The sequence below is a fragment of the Enhydra lutris genome, unplaced genomic scaffold (assembly GCF_002288905.1).
Source record: "Enhydra lutris kenyoni isolate GAN:26980312 unplaced genomic scaffold, ASM228890v2 scaffoldscaffold8, whole genome shotgun sequence".
Lineage (NCBI taxonomy): Eukaryota > Metazoa > Chordata > Mammalia > Carnivora > Mustelidae > Enhydra > Enhydra lutris.
The window spans coordinates 39,634,206-39,656,239 of record NW_019154092.1 but is presented as its reverse complement, the minus strand read 5'-3'; the positions used below and the strand labels follow the sequence as shown (position 1 = coordinate 39,656,239).

Sequence of the window (22,034 nt, the reverse complement as noted above, 5' to 3'; positions counted from 1 at the left end):
TTATTTTAATTTCATTGGTTGTTCTGGGAACTCATGGGCTTCTTCTAGAAGCATTTTTTAATTCTGGGACTTCTTTGGATATTACTTTTTTGACAATTTCCAACTCTCCATTCTCTGTATTTTTTAGAACTGAGCTCTGGGTGAGATGTTGGAATGCCTCTGATTTTCTCACCTTTCTATCATTTGTCATTTTGTTCTTGGGAAATTTCCTCTTTTTGTTCTTATGAACTGTCCTTGACTTTATCCTTGCAATGGAGCATTTTATTTCAGCTACCACATGTTGATTTCCAATAGCTGGTTCTTGCTCTCTGAATGCTAATTTTTATCTCTCCAAGTTCCGTTTAATCCTGGCTGCTTATTTCTCTAGGATCTGAGAGAGGGAATGGGGTTGGGGTTTTCTCCATTTGGAATGTCAGCTTTTACTGAATCTCCTCATTGTCCAAACACTTACCCACTGTCACCCCCCGCTGATCCTGGTGTCTCTAGTTCAACTTCTTTAGGCTCTCAGCCAGTCCTCTTGCTTTCCACCCCAAATCTCTCACATAACTATGGTAATGGAAGATCCTCCATCTTGTTGACAATAAGTCTTATCTTGGGGGAAAAAAAATCATGACATCATCTTATGACATTGCTGAGAGCACAAGTCTTGCAGTAGTCACTAAAAAACTATGATCCCGTTGGGTTATGGACATTGGGGAGGGTATGTGCTATGGTGAGTGCTGTGAAGTGTGTAAACCTGGCAATTCTCAGACCTGTACCCCTGGAGCTAATAATACATTATATGTTAATTTAAAAATTAAAAATTAAAAAAACAAAACAAAACTATGATCCCATAGTTCTGATAGACATTTTGCTCTTCACTGGGAAATGCCCTCTAGTGGTGCATACCTGTAACACATTTCCACCCCATAACTGCTAGATAAAGTATTACTTCAAAATACGGACAACTCTTTCTGTGTAGATGTATCTGTTGATATCATCTGAAAGATGCATATATTTAAATGAAAATTATTATTTCAGGGGTGCCTGGCTGGCTCAGTGTGTAGAGCATGAGATTCTTGATCTTGGGGCCATGAGTTCAAGCCCCATATTGGGCATAGAGCTTACTTTTAAAAATATATTTTTATTAATTATATTAATATATAATATATATAATCTATATCAACATATGATTATATTATATATTATTTATATATAAATATATATTTTATATTAATATATATTAAATACATATATGTGTGTGTGTGTATATATATATATATATATATAAAATGTGCACCTGGGTGGCCCAGTCAGTTACTCAATTGAGTGTCCAACTCTTGGCTTCAGCTCAGGTCTGATCTCAGGGTTGTGAGGCCGAGCCCCCCATCAGGCTCCACACTCAGTGCAGAGTCCACTTGGGTTTCTCTCTCCCTCTTCCTCTGCCCCTCCCTACCCCACATGCACATGCATGCTCTCTCTCTCAAATAAATAATAGATTTAAGAATACACACGCACACACACACACACACACACACACAATATTATAATTTCAACCTCTTGTCCTTTACTGAAAATAAGGAAAAGAGACAAACACACAGCCTTTGCTTTTTTCTGATCTGTGGTGTCTGCCCAGGGGTAGGCACACAGCAGAGAATGCTGGCTGGCATATTGACTGTTCCTCATTCCTGGCTCCAGAAGTCACATGTGGTGCAGTGAATGACTGGGCTTTGGAGTCTGACTGCTTGAGTTTGCCATTTCTACCACCTACTCAGTTTCTCTGAGCCTTAGTTTGTCAGCCTCCAAAATGGGGATGATAGTCCTCATCATGTTGCTGATGAAAGGATTAGATAATGATGAGGATAGATATTAGATAATGATAGATAATGAAGGGTATATAATGATAGAAAGATAGATAATGATAGATAATGAAAGAAAGATATTAGATAATGATAAATATAATGCCTATGAAGCCCCAGACGTGGCACAGGGTCAGGAATGTCTGTTTTGTTCCTCTCTCTGCCATTATGAATATTACCGACTGTCTCGTTTGCCCCCATGTGCCTACCCAGTGGTCCATTACGAGGTTGAGGTTTGGACGGGGGACGTGGGTGGCGCAGGCACCACCTCCCGGGTCTACATGCAGATCTATGGCGAAGACGGCAAGACAGAAGTGCTCTTCCTCTCCAGCCGCTCAAAAGTTTTTGATCGCGCGTCCAAGGACACATTCCAGGTATGTGGGGGTAAGGCAATGGGGGTGTCCACAGAGCTCCAGTGGATGCCCCAGAATGTAGGGATTGAACTTGATCTCTGGCTTCTTAGAATCACCTGGAAAGCTTTAAGAGAAAAAAGGGCTGCCTGGCCCACATTCAAATCAGTGAAATCAGAACCTCTATGGCGGGTGGTATGTTTTCTGGGTCATGCTTCTAGAAGCTCTCCTGGGGAGTCTAACATGCTGCAATTCTGAGGACTGCTGGAGTCGATGGTTCTAATTTGGCCAAGTGTGGCATGAGGCCCCTGATTACTGCAGCCATTGCCAGCTCTGGTTCTATCGCTCTCCCTGTATGTGGGCAGGGCCATGCTTCCCACGCAGGATCTGGGGAGGAGTCTCACGGCTGTGTTCTGAGTGCCCCAGGACTCTATACCTCCCTTTGAGTAGAAAAGAAGAAGAGATGAGGTTGTGAGCATGTTGCTGATGGGAGAGGAGGATGCAGGTGTGATGGCCCTTGGGGGACACAAGAATGTTCTAGATGGGATACTACTGCATGTGTGTGTGCAGATATGTGTACGCAGGGAGCATATTCATGCTGGATGCTCTCTGTGTGTTTGTGTGCCACAGACAGCCCTCAGCAAAGATTCCTATCCCTGTGCCCAGCAGAGAAGGGCCTGGCTGAGCTGGCTCAGGGGCTTGGAACGTTAGCGCTGGAGGCGGCCTCACTGAGTCCAAGCACCCATTACACAGCTGAGGAGGTAGAGGCCCTAGAAGTGCACATCTCTGAGCCTTGGATTCTTCATGAGTGCAAACCTAGCTTTAGACTACCTCCCCAGCCTGCTTCACAGTCCTTGGAAGGAGCAAAACAGTCCATGTCAGAGAAAGTCCTTGGGCAGTTGTGACCAGCTGTGGAGACGTAAGAGAATGGGGCATCTTCTGGTGCCGCCGGGCTGTGTGGCTGGAGGCAGTATTGGACGCGGTCACGGCTGGGCAGACAGATGTGGGCAGAGGGGAAGGTCGGCAGGCCTGCCTGCAGAGGTTGGTGGCAGAGATGCTGTGCTTGGAAAATTCTGGAAAGGAGATTTCATGTGCTGAAGAAGGGGCTTACCAGGTCCAGAGCCCATCCTCTCAGTAGCTGACAAGAAAAAAATGCCTCTTTCTCTGGGCTCCTGGGCTCCATTTTGGCTAGTCATTTTCTCAGAAAGGTGGTTTTGGCTACACCATAGCTTCATGAACACAGTCAGAAGACCTGAGTTCTCATCTAGGCCCGAACTCCAATTACAGGGCATTGAGCAATAGCCCCAGACCTTAGTTTCACTAGGACACCTGTGGGAAAATTGGTGGCACCAGACTTTGAAAAGTGTCAGACACTCAGAAAAGCGCCCATCAGTGGGGAACCCTAAGAGTGGCACAACCAGCAGGTCCCCCATGTGAGCCCTCCCCTGAGCTCTGCGGGGGCTGGACCTCACTGCAGTGTGAAGCTTAGCACAGAGTGGCAGACCGAAGTCTTGGGGACCCGATCTTCTGAAGAAAGCTAAATCCACCCCCATTGCCCTTTGAACCAGCCGTGTGCCAGACCCCGTGGGGGACAGAAGCAAGAAAAAACAGTCCCTGTCTTTAGGAATTCCCAACCCAGTGGGCAGGGAACAGCTCCTGTGGACAGGGAGGGCATCCGGGGCAGGCCAGGACCATAGCCAAGCTTGCGGGGTCCTCTGTGCTGTTGGGGATGGACAAGGCCATGTGCTGGGGGAGGCGCTCAGGGCTTCTGGGGATGTGGGTGAGTTTTTTTGTTTTTGAAAAATAACACTTTTTTCTTGCTTATTACAAAAGTTATATGTGATTTATAATTAAAAAAAAAAACTTTGGAAAGAGAATGCAGAAAAGCACAAACTAAAAAGGAAAGTAGTGCTCAAACTCAGAAAATGGGATGAATAGTTTTTACTTGGCAGTAGAGGGAATAAAGGCATTCTGGGCGGGGGGAGCTCATGAAGACAGCTATGGAACTGGGAGGAACAGGGATGAGCGTGAGTGCACGTGTGTGCATGCATGTGCCTACATGGGGTAGGGGAGAAGGGGAAGAGATGGAGAGACAGGGACCCCATCCTGACCATCACCCAGGGTTAGAAGGAAGGAAGTTTGGGTGGAGGGTGGGACCTACAAGAGGTCCTGGAAGGCTGGTCCAGCAACCAGGCCGAATGTGGTAGGAGAGATGTTGCTGGTGGAAGCTTCTGAGCTCGAGGCCCTGGGCCTCCCTGTCCTGCGGCTCCGCATGATGGCCCGCACCTGGCTCTGCAGGGGAGGCGGGGAGGACACCAGGGGCCGCCCCAGCCACTGCCCTGTGCTTTGCACAGCTGGAGGCCGAGGATGTGGGCGAGGTCTTCAAGATCCGGCTGGGGCACACGGGCGAAGGCTTCGGACCCAGCTGGTTCGTGGACACGCTGTGGCTGCGGCACCTGGTGGTGCGGGAGGTGGACCTCACGCCCGAGGAGGAGGCCCGGAAGAAGAAAGAGAAGGACAAGCTGCGGCAGCTGCTCAAGAAGGAGCGGCTGAAGGCCAAGCTGCAGAGGAAGAAGAAGAAGAAGAAGAAAGGCAGTGACGAGGACGAGGGGGATGAGGAGGAGGAGTCCTCGTCGGAGGAGTCCTCGTCAGAGGAGGAGGAGGAGGAGGAGACGGAAGAGGAGGAGGAAGAGGAGGAGTTCGGGCCTGGGATGCAGGAGGTGATTGAGGAGTACAAGTTCGAAGCCCACCGCTGGCTGGCCCGGGGCAAGGAGGACAATGAGCTGGCCGTGGAGCTGGTGCCAGCAGGCCGGCCGGGCCCTGAGTGTAAGCCTGAGGAGGGGTCAGCCCGTCTGCTGAAGGGGGCCCCGTGAAGGGGGTGTCCAGCTCTCTTGTCACCTGGCGGCCCCAGAGGGGGGCACCCATCATGGTTCCCATGTAGATCCCCTGACCTGTGTCTGAACTGCCACCACGGACAGGTCTCTGTCTTGGCTTAGCTCTGCCCCATCCTGTGGCTCTCGGGAGGGGTCGGGGACTCCAGGAGGAGCGTGGATATAGTTCACTATGATTCCCAGGGGGAAGATGAGGTAGGAGGGCGGCCCAGGACATTTTCCCATGACTCCCAGCCTCTTGGGCTTCATGGCAAAGGAGGGTCTTGCGTGGGGAGGAGGGATCCGTTCAGCTCCAGGTTAGTGCAGGGGAGATGAACCCGTGGTGCCTGCCTGCTCCCAGGAGCTGGCTGCATCTGAGAGCCTGAGCCTCAGATCCACCCTGAGCGGCGCTGTCCTCAATGCTGCCTTTTTCTCTGTCCCCAGCCAACACCTATGAGGTCCAGGTGATCACAGGGAATGTGCCCAAGGCTGGTACTGATGCCAATGTCTACCTGACCATCTACGGTGAGGAGTATGGGGACACAGGCGAGCGGCCCCTGAAGAGGTCAGACAAGTCCAACAAGTTTGAGCAGGGACAGGTAGTGTGTGGGCTCTCTGGTCCTTGGGCTGGTGGTTGAGACTCTGCTGATTCCCAGGCCGCCCCTGTCCTCCCACCAGTGCAGTGTTCAGCAGGGACCTTTGTCCAGTCCATCCAAGTGTCATGGCAGTGGGTCCCCTGTGAGCACCAGTGCTTTGTGCTGCGGGACGTAAGAAAGGCCCGGGGTGGGGGTGTTGAGCACCACGGAGCACGCAGGAGATAACCAGAGATAGTTTAGGCAGCAGAAGCTCAGGGGCTAAGTGGCCAGAGCAGGGGTTCAAGGAGGAAGTGCTGACGGCGCTTTGGGGAAAACATGGTAGGAAGGAGAGCTGTACCCTGGGCCATGGCTGGTGACTGTGGTATAGACATCTGAGGATGACAGTGACGGGTGTTCCCCAGGGACAGGGCCGCAGGACAAAGAGTGGGCTGGAAATGTGGAAGGCCAGCTCAAGGACAGTGACTCTTCCCGCTGTGCTGTGTTCATGCTGAGCTGGGGTGGGCGCTGCCTCTGGGAAGCCTGATGAGCGCGGTGACGGGGAGTGGGGCATGAGAGCCTTGAAAGCAGGTTGAGAAGCCTGGACCGCGTCCTGCCTGCTGTGGTAGGAGCCACCAAGACTTTCGAGTGTTGAAATAAGTGCACGCAGGCCCCTCTTTCAGGGATAGTGGGAAATGGGTAAAAAATCCAGCTGTCCTCCTTGTGCTTCCAGATTTTACAGCATGAGATGGAAGACTATTCCATCTCACCTTTCTCATTCCTACCCCTGATCTCAAAGCCACGTTCCCTCCTCTACACAGAGCAAGAAGAGAAAGAAACCAAACCCACAAGAGCATCCGTGGGCTCCTCTGATGTACTTCAGAGGCTGTCTGCTTTCTCTTCCAACACTCCCTTGCCATGACTTGAGGATTAGGGCTTATTCCATGTTTTCATACTTTCCTTTAGAAATTATAGCCACTATGATCCCAGATTGGAAGGAAACTGCTAGAGAGGGTGTAACTGGCATGCGGGATGAAATTTGCATACAGACTTGGATGTTAGATAACAATACTGGGTTGATGTTACATTTCCTATATTTGGCAATTGACCTGCGATTATATGCGAATCACCTGCTCTTGGGAAATCTACGGCGAAGAGTTCAGAGGTGAAGAATTATGGTATCTGCCATTTACTTTTACTTAATTCAGAAAAAAAAATGGATAATGGGCAAAAGAAAGACAGGGCAAGCAAATGTTGCAAAATCTAGGTGAAAGACTTGCAAAATTTCATCGTACCATTCCTGCAAGTTTTCTGTAGTCTTGAAATGTTTTTCAATGTAAGGAGTTTAAAAAGTTATAGCCCAGGGGCGCCTGGGTGGCTCAGTGGGTTAAAGCCTCTGCCTTCGGCTCAGGTCATGATCCCAGGGTCCTGGGATCGAGCCCCGCATCGGGCTCTCTGCTTACCAGGGAGCCTGCTTCCTCCTCTCTCTCTCTCTGCCTGCCTCTCTGTCTACTTGTGATCTCTGTCTGCCAAAAAAATAAATAAAATCTTAAAAAAAAAAAAAAAAAAAGTTATAGCCCAGAAGAATCCCGTTCACTTACTGGTCCTGAGGCCGTCCGCCTCCTGCCGGGCTTGTGCACCTGCTCCCGTCTAACCAGTGTCTTCCCACCTACGTGTGAGCAAGGGCAAGTCTCCTGTTTCTGTAAATGACTTTGGATTTGCACTTTGGCTCATCCCAGGTGCTTCCTCAAAATATGTGGTTGAAGGGGTATATGCACACAAGTGCACACATAATGCGGGGTTTCGGCATACTGCCAACAACAGCCCTACACACACACACACACGTGCGCGCACACACACACACACACACGCACACACGCACACACATACCCCATAACACAAATGCAGGTGCCAGCCAACCTGCCTTCTCTGCCCCTCAGTCATCTTCATGGTCCTCCCCCTCCTCCGTCCACTCTTTGGGACACAGTGAGAGTAAGAAGACCCCCGGTTAGCCGGCTGCATTTTCCAGAGCAGGTCTCAGGCTGCTCCAGGTGCTGGGAGGGTGAGGCTGGTGACCAGACTCTGTGTGTGGGAGGGGAGGTGCCGTTGGGGGGAGAGCAGGGCCACACCATCCTTCTGAGTGCCTCCCTGGCTCTTCCCAGACTGACACCTTCACCATCTATGCCATTGACCTGGGGCCTCTGACCAAGATCCGGATTCGCCATGACAACTCGGGCAACAGACCAGGCTGGTTCCTGGACAGAATAGACATCACGGACATGAACAACGAGATCACGTGAGTGGGTTTGATGGGGGAGGCAATGGCTGCTTCTGAGATGGTCCTGGAAAGAGGGCTGAGGCTGGGGGTGGGTGGCTGGGTGGGCATTGCCTCCCTCTCTTCCCTCTCACTGGGCAGCCCCCTGGAGCTACTGCCCTGGCAGGGGACAGTCTGGCAGGACCGCCCATCTAGTTCCTGAGATCCGTCAGCTCAGAAGGTGACTTTTCCTGTCCCTGCCAGTCTCCATGCACAGACTTAGTCACCCATCCATCCCTCAGCATATGAAGTGGCTTCCGGTACCGTTGTTTTAATGTCCTAGACCAGGAGGGAGCAGACTTTTCTGTGAAGGCCAGAGAGTAAATATTGTAGGCTTTGGGGCCCTTTGGTCTCTGTCACAGTTGATCTATTTGCCTTTGCAGTGGGGAAGCAGCCATGGGAGCTGCCTGAACGGATGGGTGTGGCTGTGTTCCAATACACCTGGGTTCATGGACACTGAGACTTGACTTCCATGTAATTTTCACATGTCACAAAATAATCCTGTTCCTTAGATCTTTCAATCATTTAAAAATGTAAACTTCGTGCTTAGCTTCTGGGATGTACATAAACAGGTGAGCAGGCCAGATTTTGTCCCCAGGACATAGTTGGCTGGCCCGGGTTCAAGATTCCCAGGGACCACCAGGAGCTAAGTTGGGAAGGGGGTATTGTCCTCCTGACAGGTGAAGGAATCATGCCCCAGGGAAGGGAAGCCATGGCCCTAGAGCCAATTCATGCCCGAGCCAAGACCAGAACTCCAGATCATCAATGATGAATCTGGTGTGTTTCCACAGGTAGGTCCCATTGCCTCTTGAGCAAAAGGGGCCAGGGGACAGTAGACAGGAAAAAAGGCCCGCAGTGTGGTAGGGAGATGTGGAGGGAGGTAGAGAAGAAAGCAGGCAAGTTCCTGTGCGGGTTGTGGAGCTGCCGAGGGCCTGCCGGTGCCTGGAATGTAGTGGGCACCCAGTAAGTAAATGTGCTTTGACTTCAATTCTTGGCCTGCGATCTGGTATCTCTCAGAGAGTGCCTTGTTCTTGGGTTCCCCTCTGTGCAGGGCTCACCCTATCTCCCACCTCCACCCTGCCTGTCACCCAGTTACCCCATCCCCCCACCCTACCCCCCAACAACACTCAGTTTGTTTCCCACAGTTAAGAATCTTTCATGGTTTTTCTCTCTCTCTGATTCGGTTTTCCCTCCCCTCCCCCCACAGACCTCTGCCCTGTTTCTTATATTCCATATAGAGTGAAACCCTAGGATAACTCTTTTTCTCTGACTTATTTTGCTTCCATTATTCCTTAAAAATATTCACTTTTCTTAGCTTTTCAAATTAAGACATTAAATGATTTGAAAAAAAATCCCGTTGGAATTCTGATTGTTATGCCATTAAATGTACGTGTGGAGAATCGTATTTAGAACATGAAGTGCTGCCCTAGGTATGCATCCCACTTAGTCAGCTGTTTCCTCTAGTATCTCAGCAATGCTTTACAATTTTCTACAGTCTTACTAAGTTTATGCTCAAATATTTTGTATTTTTACCACTCTTGTGAATGGTATCTTCTCTTTACTCATCGTCTTCCCTCTGTCTCTCTTTTTCTTCCCTCCTCAACTCCTGGAACTCCTGGCTTCCTCATCTCCCCTCCCTCCCTTGCCACCCCATCTTGTTGGTGTGAGTCAAACTCCATCTCTCCAGCTTCCCCAGCCCTGTTCAGAGGCTCCTGCCTGGTCGCTTTCCTGCACCTCGGCCCTCCTGTGTCTGTGGCAGTCCAGCCTGCAGGGGTGAGTCCCTCCTCTGCTTGATAACCTGCAGAGGCTCCCATTCACCCCGAGTAAGAGCTAGAGCACTTCCAGTGGCCTGCCGCATGCCCCCTCCTTAACTCTTGGTCCTGATTTCTATCTCGCTCACTCCTTGCTATTCCTTGGAGCTGATGGTCATGGTCCCACCTCAGGGCCTTTGCATGTGCTGTCCCCTCTGCCTGGCACTCCTTCCCACAGTGGCTCACTCTCATATTGTCTCTAGGTAAGGTCTCTGCTCAGGTGTCACCTACTTATCAAGATCCCAACCCCCTTTGAACTTCTACTTCTTTTCCTCTGTTTCTTTTTCTCCACCTCACTTACCATTTGACCTACCTTCAATGGCAGTATTTTTTAAAAGATTTTATTTTATTTATTATTCATTTGAGAGAGAAGAAGAGAGAATGTACAAGGAGAGGGGAGAGGCAGAGGGAGAAGGAGAAGCAGACTCCCCACTGAGCAGGGAGCCCAACACAGGGCCCAATCCCAGAACTCTGAGATCATGACCTGAGCCAAAGGCAGACGCTTAACCATCTGAGCCACCCAGGCGCCCCTCAAATGCAGGATTTCGCTGTTGTTCCTCTCCCCACAACTGAATATAAGGACCCTGCCTAAGCTAATGGCTTCATCTGTTTTGTTCCCTGCAGTGTCCTCCCCAGTACCTAGAAGAGGGCCTGGCGCACAGTAGGCATGCCACAAATACTAAGTCAACTAATGAATAAAGATTACGTTTGATGTATTAATCATTCATCCATTCAGCAAACACACGCATGCTCAGTGCTGAGGGTCAAGTGGCTGATTCCAACTCTGCCCTTGAAGAGCAGAAAACTATGAGGGTCTAAGAGGCTGATGTTTTAGGCCCCATTCCTGTCTCTTCCACCCTTTACATGTGTGGCCTTGGGGGGCCTCCGAGCCTCGGTTCTTCCATCCATACAATGGACATAGTCAAACTCCCTCGCGAAGTTGTGATGGGGACTGAGATGACCCATGTGAGGGCCCAGCGCCACACCCAACCCCTGGCAGGGGGCGGCACGGGCTGCTCTCCCTCGGCAGGGCAGGTCCAGCCCGGCAGCCTGTAAAAGGGGCCTCACAGGAACGGGCATGTGCAGGACTGTGAAGGAGCTCCTGCGGCCATGGGGGCTGCAAGGCCAAGGGAGGTGGCAGCCATCTCAGGGTGGTGCCCCCAGCTGCCAGGGGAGCTTTGTGGTGGGGGCGTCGTGGTGCTCTATTGGAGGCGGCGTTTCAGATGGGCCTTCACAAACCTTGATGTCTGGTGTTTGGAACAGAGGGCACAAAGGCAGATGAACAGTGTGATGGGGGAGACTTAGAGGCGGGGGCCGAGGGGCTCCCACCAGCTGGTAGTGCTGTGGCTCCGGACGTGCTGGGGGGCTTCAGTCCCCGTGCAGGTATTTCAGGGAGAGCGGGGAGGGCACCCCAGGAAAGCCAGCCTCTGCGTCCCTGTGAGTGCGAGTGCTTGGCAGGTGTGGGCGGGCTTGAGCCTCACCCCTTCTGTCTGTCTGACTGCTTTCTCGCTCCCGGAATCAGTCTCCCACTCCTTCTTTGTGTCTCCTTCTCCCTCTGTCCTTGTTCTGCTCTAACTTCCCACTCTCATTGTCTCTTCCTCTGCCCCAACCCCACTCCTTTCTTTATTTCTGTCTCTCCTTTAATTGGCCCTAATTTAGAGCTAAGGCCTATTATTCATAAGTTAATTGGTTGAATAAAAATGAAACTTTCCCTTTCATAATTTAAAGACTGGGATGTGGAAAAATACGCAGTTTTCACTTAAACACCAATGTAACTGCCATTCAGTCTCTATCACCCCTAGCAGAGTTCCTCCCACCCTTTGAATCCACATCCACATCCATGAACACAGCATTCCCCTCTCTACCCCGTGTGAGCCCACGGGCGGACGTGGTATTCTCAGGTTCTGCTCCGCTAAATGTGTTGGCGCTGGGAGGCTGTAATGTCTGCTGGGGAGCGAGGGGCTCCAACAGAGGTGAGACACTCAGCCTACATGGCTTCCTCCTCTCCAGACGTTGACCAGTCCCTGAATGCATCTTTGGCTCCCAGCCTGGTGGAGGGCTTGGAGGGGTGGAGATGGGGTGGAATGGCCCCAGTTGACAGATGGGCTGGCTGCATTCCCTGACCCTCTGAGTTGTTCTGGGAACTGGGGTGTCCAAGAGGAACTGTCCAGCCCACAGGCTCCAGAGAGACATGGGCAGAGGAGAAACAAAGGGAAGTACGATACTAAGAATAACAACAGTGATAGTATGAGCAGACTCTTACCGGGCGTTTATATGAGCACTTTAAAATGTTTAACTCACATAATCCTCCTAACAACTTTGAAAGAAACAATACGATCTTCATTTTACAGAATGGTAAACTGAATCACAGAGTACGGTTGCCAGATAAAATACGGAATGGCCAGTTACTGAATTCCAGAGAAGCAGTGAATAATGTTTTAGCGTTAAGTATGTCCCAAATATTGGATAGGGCAAACTTAGGCTAAAATATTATTCATTGCTTCTCTGAAATTCACATTTAACTAGGAGTTTTGTGATTTTATTGGCTAAATCTGGCAGCCCTAACACAGAGAGGTAAAGAACCTTGCTCAAGGTCACATGACTTTAAGTGGCAGAGCCAGGATTCAAACCCCATATGGCTCCAGAGGTGAGTCCTTTATTACCCCATGTTGTTACCTCTGTGATTCCCTACCCCCCCTCTTTGTCTGCGTGTCTCCATTTCACTGGGCTCCGCCTCTACTGAGGAGTCTACTTGGACCTCCCTTCCCTGGATGGCGCCAGCTGTCAGCTGTGCCGGCTCCTTAGCTACACCTTCGTACCTTCCAGAAGCATAACTGGATATCATTCCATTCAAATCCATTTATTCAGCCCTTAGGTATTGAACACCTACTGTGTACAATGCTCTCCACTAAGGTAGCATTGGCTACCAGACCCACCTAGAAACTGCTGGAATAGTCCCTGGAAGCTCTTCTTCCAGATGCTTCCAATGCGACCCTGATGAGGGCTTGACATGCTCCGGGCACTGTTACACAGCCATTTTCGCTGGGGGTGTCTTCAAACCATGACCTCAGACTTGTTGTCCGCCCCAGGCAGGTGACTCATGGGGTGACCCCTAGGCTAGGTAGTATGGGGAGGGCCATGCTTTTGGGAAGGGAGTAGGCAGGGGAGTGTCTGGGCCCCCAGGGGCCTCTCATTTTGCAGCCCAGGACTGCTCCATTGTGAAATCTTTCCAAAGAGACGTTCGTGACCTTATCTTGTTCCCCACCCCGCAGGTACTACTTCCCATGCCAACGATGGCTGGCGGTGGAGGAGGATGACGGCCAGCTGTCCCGGGAACTGTTGCCGGTGGACGAGTCCTATGTGTTGCCAAGCGAGAATGAGGATGGAGGGGGAGGTGGTGACAGCAACCCCCTTGACAGCCTGGCCCTGGAGCAGAAAGGTTTCCTCAACTAGAGCTGGTTTCTTCCCTCTAGCTCCCTCCCTTCTGCCTCTCCCCCCATCCTTAGTCTCCATCTTCCTTTTCCCTGTGGGCTCTGGGCATCTCCTCCTCTGGCAGTGTGTCTGTCCGACCTTCTCATTCCTCCATGGCAAGAGTGGGGAGGTGACAAGACATGTTCCCACAGGTGTAGCATAAGGCTTGGGGTAAAGTGCATATGGCTTAGCATGGAGTTCTTATCAGGAGTGGAATGAAATGGAATAGGATAGGATAGTATAGGGTAGGGTAGGCTAGGGTAGGCTAGGGTAGGGTAGGATAGGATAGTTGTAGCTGGCTATAATTTAGTTTTGTGTCCTCCCCTCCAGACACATTATAAGCCCTCAGTACATTTTTGTCAAGGGAAAGAATGAACTTTCAAGAATTCTAAGATGCTTCCCTTCCTTGAAACTTGCATCTCTAAAACTCTTCTCAGCCTGGAGGAGTCAGACCAGGCTCCCACTGATGAGCCCAAGTCTCCCCTAAGCATTCTATAGCTCTGTTGATTGAGAGCTTCCTGTGTGAGCTGGAGGTGGGGGAGACCTCCCCTCTGCCTTGAGGAAGTTTCTAGACTAAAAAGAACTGCAGAACAACACATGCTGCAAGAAAAGCAACTCATAGAAACATACTCAGTGTGTTTTCTCCCTCCTCCCTCCATGGAGGGGTGCTCTACCACTCACTTCTCCACACTCCTCTCCCGGCAGACAAATCTACCACATTCTCAGTGACCGTAAAGACTGGGGACAAGAAGAACGCAGGCACGGATGCCAATGTCTTCATCACACTCTTTGGCACGCAGGACAACACTGGTAAGAAAGCAACACAGGGCCGAGGCTCACCCACATTCCTCCTCAAGGAGACTAGGAGATTCAGTAGAACTTTCCAAGGAAATCCTGGTCACGTCTCTGTTTTTCTCTCTTTAAAAAAATTTTTTTTTGCAAGAATTCCCCTTTATTGTTTTACTTTATATTACTGTGGGAAGAACACTTACCATGAGATCTATCCAGTTAATAAATTTTCAGTGTATAATGCATCACCGCTGACTATAGATACAGGTTGGATAGCAGGTCTCTGGAGTTCACTAATCTTGCTAAGCTGGAAGTATGCTTGCTGATTCATATCTCTGCATCTTTTCTTCTCCCCAGCTCCTGGGAACCACCATTCCAGGTTTGAGTTGATGAATTTGACTCTTTTGGACACTTTGTATAAGTGGGATCATGCTATGTTTGTCTTTCTGCATCTGGCTTATTTCACTCAGGATAACATCTTCAAGGGCAATCCACATTGTTCCATGTGGGAGAACTTCCTTCTTTTTTAAGGCCATATAGTGTTCCATTATATGGATATATATGATATATGATATATGATATATGGATATATCACTTTTTTTTTTCTATCTGCTCATCAGTTAATGTACAGTTAGGTTTTTTCCACATCTTATCTATTGTGAACAGTGCTATAATGAACACGGGAGTACTAATATCTTTTCAAGATCTTGATTTCAGTTCTTTTGGAAGTATACCCAGAAGTGGGATTGCTGGATCATATGGTAGTTCTATTTTTAATTTTTTTAGGCTCTTTCATACTATTTTCCATAGCAACTACACCATTTTGCATTCCCACCAACTGTGTACAAGGGTTCCCATTTCTTCACATCCTCACCAATTGTTGTCTTTTGATTTTGGATGGTAGCCATCCTGATAGGGATGAGGTGAGATCTCGTTGAGTTTCTGATTTGCATTTCCCTGCAGCTTGGTGACAATGAACACTTTGTTCATATACTGTTGGCCATTTGTATGTCCTCTTTGGAGAAATATCCGTTTAAGTCCTTAGTCCATTTTTTGTTATTAGCTCTTTGTTTTTGAGTTGTAGGAGATTGTGGCAATGAAACCGCTATCAGATAGATGGCTTGCAAATATTTTCTCCCGTTCTGTAAGTTGCTTGTTCATTCTGTTGATTGTTTCCTTTGCTGTGCAGAAACTTTTTAGTTTGGTGCAGTCCCACTTGTTTGTTTCCGTTTTTGTTGCCTAATGCATTTGATGTCCTACCCATGAAATCATTGCCAAGACCCATGTCATGAAGCTTTCCCCCTGTTTTCTTCTACAAGTTTTAGAGTTTTAGGTCTTACATTTAAATCTATAATCCATTTTGAGTTGACTTTTGTATATGGTGAAAGATAAGGGTCCACATTAATTCTTCTACATGTAAATTTCCACTTTTTTGGCACTGTCTGTGAAGAGACTGACCTTTTCCTGTTATGTGTTCCTGCGTGCCTCACACACTTGACAGATTGCATGTAACCAGCCCTGTTGGAGAAAGGCAATTCCCTTTTCCTTAAAAATCTACATGTGAGGGCCACCTGGATGGCTCAGTTGGTTAGCATCTGATTTTTAATTTCACGTCAGGTCATGATCTCAAGGTCCTGGGATCGAGTCCCGCATTGGGTCCCACACTCTGCAGGGAGTCTGCTGGAGATTCTCTCCCACTCTGCCCCTGCCCCTGCTTGTGATCTCTCTCCCTTTCTCGCTCTCTCAAATAAATGAATAAATCTTTAAAAAAGAAAATCTCCACACAAGGCGACTTGTCTACCTGGATTGTGGACTTTGGTTCCTTTAGAGATTCTTCCTAAATCTCTATAAGTCAGTCTTACAGTACTCCAGGGGGCAGAGAGTCTCCCGTCCTCTCTCCCATCCTCATTGCTATGTCTACCACCCTAGAAGTATGTGGAAACCATAGGAATCATCTTCCCTTCAGCGTGTCTCCTTAGGTAATATGCTGGATCCTGTGGTCATTCTTTCTCTAGGCCTTCCTGAATTTTTTTTCCATTTTTTCCATTCCTTTTTTTTACCATTTCCTGGGCCTTTCCTAGAGGCATCCTTCTGTTTACCTTTTAAAACCATAAGGAAGGGCCTCCCAGTCCAAACAGTGACTGGTCTGTTGTCCATGACTTCCGCCAGCTTTCTCCTTCTGTTCAAGGATGTCCCTGATTCCCCCAGGGAACAGGGGGAGGGAGGTTTTGTCACTAGCTTCCTTCCCACATGGGGAAACATGAGGAGTATGGAAATAGAGCTGATACTGACTTAGGGCCGCACCACCCTCTCCTGGATGGTCTCGATAAGCCCTTTAGTGTGTTTCCTGTTCTTTAAATACAAACTCGAAATAAAAATACACACCTTGAAAGCTGATTACAAAGCTCAATAAAAAGACAGTACCCGCTAAATGTGCAAAGGTACCCGTGGGTGGTCCCTGCAAGGTCTAAATTTTATGAAAGTCAGAAACATTTGGTTATTGGGAGGAGGGACTAAAAGGGGCAGTCAGACTAGGTTTGAAGGTCTCAGGCCTAGCCAGTCATGTGGGGCCATTTGGTTGGCAGGAATGACCCTCCTGAAATCCTCCAAGACCAACAGCGACAAGTTTGAAAGGGACAGCATCGAAATCTTCACAGTGGAGGCGCTGGACCTGGGAGATCTGTGGAAAGTCAGGATTGGTCATGACAACACAGGTCTGGCTTCCTTCCCCTCTGTTTTCTGCTAAGAATGTGAGGACCACGGACAGGTCCCTGTGGGTGTCTGGGAAGAATGTACAAGAAACTTGGATGTCAGCTGCCTTCCATGATGGCACAGCTCCCTTGGGCCCTTTGGCCCTGTGGAGCCCTGGCTGTATGCAGAGATTCTGGTCTAACTGGCCTGAGCTCGGGCCTGGACACCAGTGAGTTCCCCGAATGCCCACCATCAGTTATTTCCTTGTGCAGCCGCATCTGAGAATCCCCCATCTAGCTCAGTGGTTCTCCGACTTGAGTGAGCCACAGAATCACCTTGGAGGTTGTGAAACAAAGATTTCTGGGCCTTACCCACGCAGGTGTTGGTTCAGTAAGTCTAGGGTAGGGCCCGAGCATTTCTATCTCTCACACACGATGGTAAGGCTGCTGGACCCCACTTGGAGAACTATTGATCTGGTCAATTCTTCCCAGAACCCACTGACACTACAGCCAAGCTTTGTTCTCTCTCATTAAGGTAGGATTTGTTTTCTTGATCTTTTCACTAAGTATTTTAGGCCTGAGGAAGGAGGCCCTCTCGCTCGCCCCTGGGATAGAGAGAGGGGGTTCTCTGCTCAGCCCCTACTTCCTTCTTTAAACACTCACCTGTCCAGGGAAGACCATCAGTCCTTCACAAGTTTCCCTCCCCTTCAGGCACCATGGGCGGAGGCTGGGGAGCTCGGAGTGCCATCCTCGTCTCGGGGTGACATTATGAAATCCTTGTTAGTACGAGCTCTCTTGGGCATCTCTGAGCTCCCCCTTTAGAGTGCCTTCTGCTCTGGACAGTGTGCTTGCTGTCACCTCCTGTCACCTCTTCCCCAAGCTCCTTTGCTCTTGCTGATTTCACTGACAGCAGCCTGGAGCGTGACCCAGCTTCAGCCTTCAGCTGGAACAGGAACTGGAACAGGAATCAGCGACAGCAATGGCCTGTGCGTGGGGCAGCCATGGATGTCAACCGTGGGGCAGGGAAGAACGTTTGGAGTCCCCGAAGCTGCCCACAGTAAACCCTCTGCGTTGGGCTCCTTGGTGAGATCTGTGTCTCCTTCTCTCCAGGCAAGGCTCCAGGCTGGTTTGTGGACTGGGTAGAGGTGGACGCCCCATCTCTTGGGAAGTGCATGACGTTCCCCTGTGGCCGCTGGCTGGCGAAGAATGAGGACGACGGAGCGATCGTCAGGGACCTCTTCCACGCGGAGCTGCAGACGAGGCTGTACACACCATGTAAGTCACCTGTGCGGCAAGGCTGGCCTTCCTCCCACATCCCATCACCCACTACCCCAACTTGGTCCCAGACCCTCCTCCGTCCCTGTCCTGGGCCAGGCCCACCTTGCAGAGTTGGGTTTCTTGCTCCTCTCCCAAATTCCCTGGGCCCTCTGTGGGCCATGGGCAGTGTCTAGGATCAAGAGTTTGGAAATATGGGACTTAGTCCCACCTCCACCCCAAATCAGCTGGTGACAATAGGCAAAGAGCCTGACCTCTTTGGGGCTCGGTTTCCTCATAAGACCCCAAAGGGAAGAAAGATCAAAGTCTAAACTGGGAGAAGTCACTACCAGCCCCATCATCCATCTCAGTCTAGTCAGTAACAAGACAAAGAAATCACCGCTATCAGATTTTATCCTGACTGGAGGGAAAAAGAACTTGAAAAGATGATAAATGTGATTCCTTTTACCAGCTAAAGAAAAGGAGGAAGGGGAGCAATTTGGTGAAGTTCTGATATTTCCTTTCCAGTGTCACCAGAAAGTATGTGTTCAATGTTTATTTACATGTATGTACATCCTAGGCACTGGGAATCAAGCTGAAATCAGCCAAACTATAAAAATCTGTCTGAATATGCTAACATAGGAACCAAACCCACAGAATACAATTTTTTTTTCCTAACCAAATAAGTAGCTATGCTGAAAGGTTTCCCCTGAACATAAATACACAGTATAAATCAGTGATGGTTTTTTGTTTTTTGCTTTTTGCTTTTGTTTTTTGTTGTTGTTGTTGTTGTTGTTGTTTGGGGGTTTTTTTGCCTAAAGCAATTAAACTGGAAAAGACCTGATCCATCAAGATATTTTCTGGTCCAAAGCCTAAAAGAAAGTGACATTTCCCTCTAGTAAAATCTCTGCATATACAGAGCAAACCCTGGCTCTAGCCACTGCCCCCAGGAGCCACCTGCAGTTGGGGACAGACACACTGACCCTGACAGATGTACGCAGACCTGACAGCAGTACTGGGCGAGGCACTTCTAGACAGAAGTAGCCGTTTCTCCCTTTGCGCCCTAGGACAGGCCTTGCTCTGGATTCGTATGGCCTAACCTTGAATATATTCAGTTTTAGCTTGATATGAGAACAAGCCCATTTACCCTTTGCCTTAGGCTCGTATTTACCAATACATACATACACACATACATTCATATAAAGTGCAGAAGAGGTTTGCCTTTCAGACTGGAGAGCCATGGAGGCAGCTTCAAAGGGCGGCTCTCACCAGGCAGGAGCCCAGCAGGGAGGGTCTGCTGCTCAGAGCCTATTTTCTTGTTTGGGAAAGTTCTTGAGGGCCCAAAGCCAGAGAGTTCCAGGGGCTGGGGAGCTGCAGTCCCAGGAGTGGTGGCCGGGTGTTGTTCTCAGGGGCCTAGAAGGCTGAGACCCAGATCGGGCAGTTCATCAAGGCTGCCCAATACATGTGAAACCAGAAGAACAGAGCAAAATGGCTCTGCTTCCAGACCTACTGAAAGGTGCTGCCAGCACCGGAGAGGGGTGTCCCTTAGGAAAGGGACCACTGTGATGGTCTGAACTTAGAGGCACCACACAGCGTGGAGCCCTAAAGGTCAGAATCATGCCATGTTAGGGCTAAGAGGTACCTCAGCCTTAAGTCTGTGCTCTGAGGATTGCTGATATCAAAGGTGGGGGGGTAGTTTCCAGGCAGCTGGTGGGTTTGGAGAAAGGATGAGCAGGAACAGCTCCCCAGTTCATGCCATCCAGAGCAACTCCTCAGCTTTAAAAAGTCAAGTTCTTTTTTTTTTTCTGAACATTCTTCCTAAAGGTATTTTTAAGGATTGCACAAGAATATTCCACTGAAAATTAATTTCAGTTAAACCATCTGAAAACCACAGATTCTGTTAAATGCTCTCATTTTATGGACAAAGAAAAAGGCCCAGAGAAGTACACCCATTTGCCCAAGGACACACAGCTCCTCAATGGCAGAGGCAGAACTAGAGATCAAGAAATGCATCTGAGCCCAGGCCTAGAGTGGTGAGGATGGAACGGTGGGCTCTTCCTGCCCATATATTTCCAGGGCTTCTCCCACTGCCAGCTAGTCTCAGGAAAGCTCAAGTCCATCTCTGCTCAAGGCCTCCTGAGCCTTAGACCATGGAGACACCCAAGAGGACTCCAAGGAAGTTGCCTCCATTATCGCAACGGCTTGCGTTTTTCCTTGACCTTGGTGAGGGGCCTGTCCAGGCCACTGTGGGGACGGGCCCTGACCAGTAGGTAAGAACAGTACTCACCTCCAGTTCATGACAACAGCACCCCTAGGGGTTGACACCCAGGATTGAGGGGTCAGACAAGCCCGTTGGAGTTGGAGTTCCCCCTACATTTGACCAGCCATGTGACCTGGGGCAAGTCACTTCACCTCTCTGAGCCTTGCTTTCCTCATCCATAAAGTGAAGTGTAACGGTGTCTCCTGTACCGGTCACCGTGAATGTTGTAGATGGGGAAGGTAGAACGCTCAGTGGAGAGTCGGGCACAGGGCGAATACTCAACAGACAGCAAGTACGATTCTTATAAGGCCTCACAGCTGCTGTTCGACAGCAGAGTGACCGTCATCACAAACTAATGAAAAGAAAATTCATTTGCTTTGGAGCAGATGTGGAGAGGGGGCCACCTGTGAGAAGGTGACTTTTAATGCGGTCCCTTTTGAAGTTGAGACCACAAAATAAGGTAGATTTCCACTTACACTCTTTCTCTGAGTTTTTAATATAATTTTTTATTATTGCGACTTAAAGTATATATACATTTATATACATATGCAACAAGTAAGTGTCACAAAAAATGTTTTCCCTTACTATGTGTGATGTCCACATAGATGGTATTTCTTTATTCAATTCTATTCAATTCCGTGTATTTTTTAAAGTCCTGGTGACGACCCAGGAAATTTATTTTACAACCTGCTCATGGGTCTCAGTCTGTAGTTCACCACACACTCTTAAACTGCTGGTCTCAAGCTCCAGTGTAAAGTCCGAGTTAAATAGTTAGATCACTAGAAACCATCCCACAGAGAAGCTGAAGAGATGTTGGGAATCTGTGTGTTTGATACACACCCAAAGAGTTTCTGAGGTGAAGGGTCCTCAGCACCAGGTGGGCAAAGCTGGTCTCTACCCGCACTGATGCCCGCCCACCAGGCTGCTTGCCAACTGCACTGATGAGTCAGCCTCCCTTTTAAGGAGTCCACAAGCACACACCCCCCCCCCCACCAGCATCCAACCCAGCAAGGGCCCGGTGTGTTATGGAGGCGTGCGAGGGCAGGCCAGTGAGGAGCAAGTGAGGGCAGGAAGAGAAATGTTTCTCACCCTGTTGACTGCTGATCTGATTGGTTCGTTGCCCCTTGAGATGTAACCCTCCTGTTTACAGTCTCTACAGCTAAGGACCATGGTGAGGACACTTTGTAGAGGAGAAAACCGAGATTCTTGAGTGGCTTGACTGGGTCACACAAAAAATCAGCGCAGAGCCCGTGTTTTCAGCCAAACTGCTGGACTAGCTCTGAGATAGAAGCACAGAGACCATGGTCTGAGGTGACAGGGGCTTAACTGCGGGCACTAGGCATGACAGGACACTGCCTCCCCCTCCCCCTGCACCTGCTGTTGCTAAGCAACCATGTGAAGAAGATGCAGGTCCCTGGGCGGCAGCTTCCAGTGATGGGGCCCCGGGGCAGTGGGGCCAATGAAGAACTTGATCTTGTCCACATCTGTTTTGTGTTCTCACCTCCCCTCTGACTTCACCCTCTGCCCGCCCTCAGTTGTCCCTTATGAGATCACCCTGTATACCAGCGACGTCTTCGCCGCCGGGACAGATGCCAACATCTTCATCGTCATCTATGGCTGTGATGCAGTGTGCACCCAGCAGAAGTACTTGTGCACCAACAAGAGAGAGCAGAAGCTGTTCTTTGAGAGGAAGTCAGCCTCCCGCTTCATTATGGAGGTACACGGGCCCCACAGGCTGTGGGGGGAGCCAGCACTGGGAAGTGGGGGCACCAGAGGAGGGGGCAGGAAGAGCCATGCTTCCAGAGGGACCCTAAT

General features: G+C 49.5%; 1 protein-coding gene across 1 annotated transcript in view; it reads left to right on the top strand.

Annotated features, from left to right (window-relative positions):
- LOC111142652 (lipoxygenase homology domains 1) overlaps positions 1–22,034 on the top strand; it is a 151,372-nt gene that overhangs the window by 82,595 nt on the left and 46,743 nt on the right. The window contains exons 18-26 of the mRNA XM_022495969.1: positions 2,052–2,212; positions 4,543–5,014; positions 5,503–5,657; positions 7,793–7,926; positions 13,028–13,194; positions 13,932–14,036; positions 16,601–16,729; positions 17,816–17,980; positions 21,755–21,936. Of these exons, the coding sequence (XP_022351677.1) occupies positions 2,052–2,212; positions 4,543–5,014; positions 5,503–5,657; positions 7,793–7,926; positions 13,028–13,194; positions 13,932–14,036; positions 16,601–16,729; positions 17,816–17,980; positions 21,755–21,936 (1,670 nt within the window). The remainder of the gene's footprint in view (positions 1–2,051; positions 2,213–4,542; positions 5,015–5,502; positions 5,658–7,792; positions 7,927–13,027; positions 13,195–13,931; positions 14,037–16,600; positions 16,730–17,815; positions 17,981–21,754; positions 21,937–22,034) is intronic.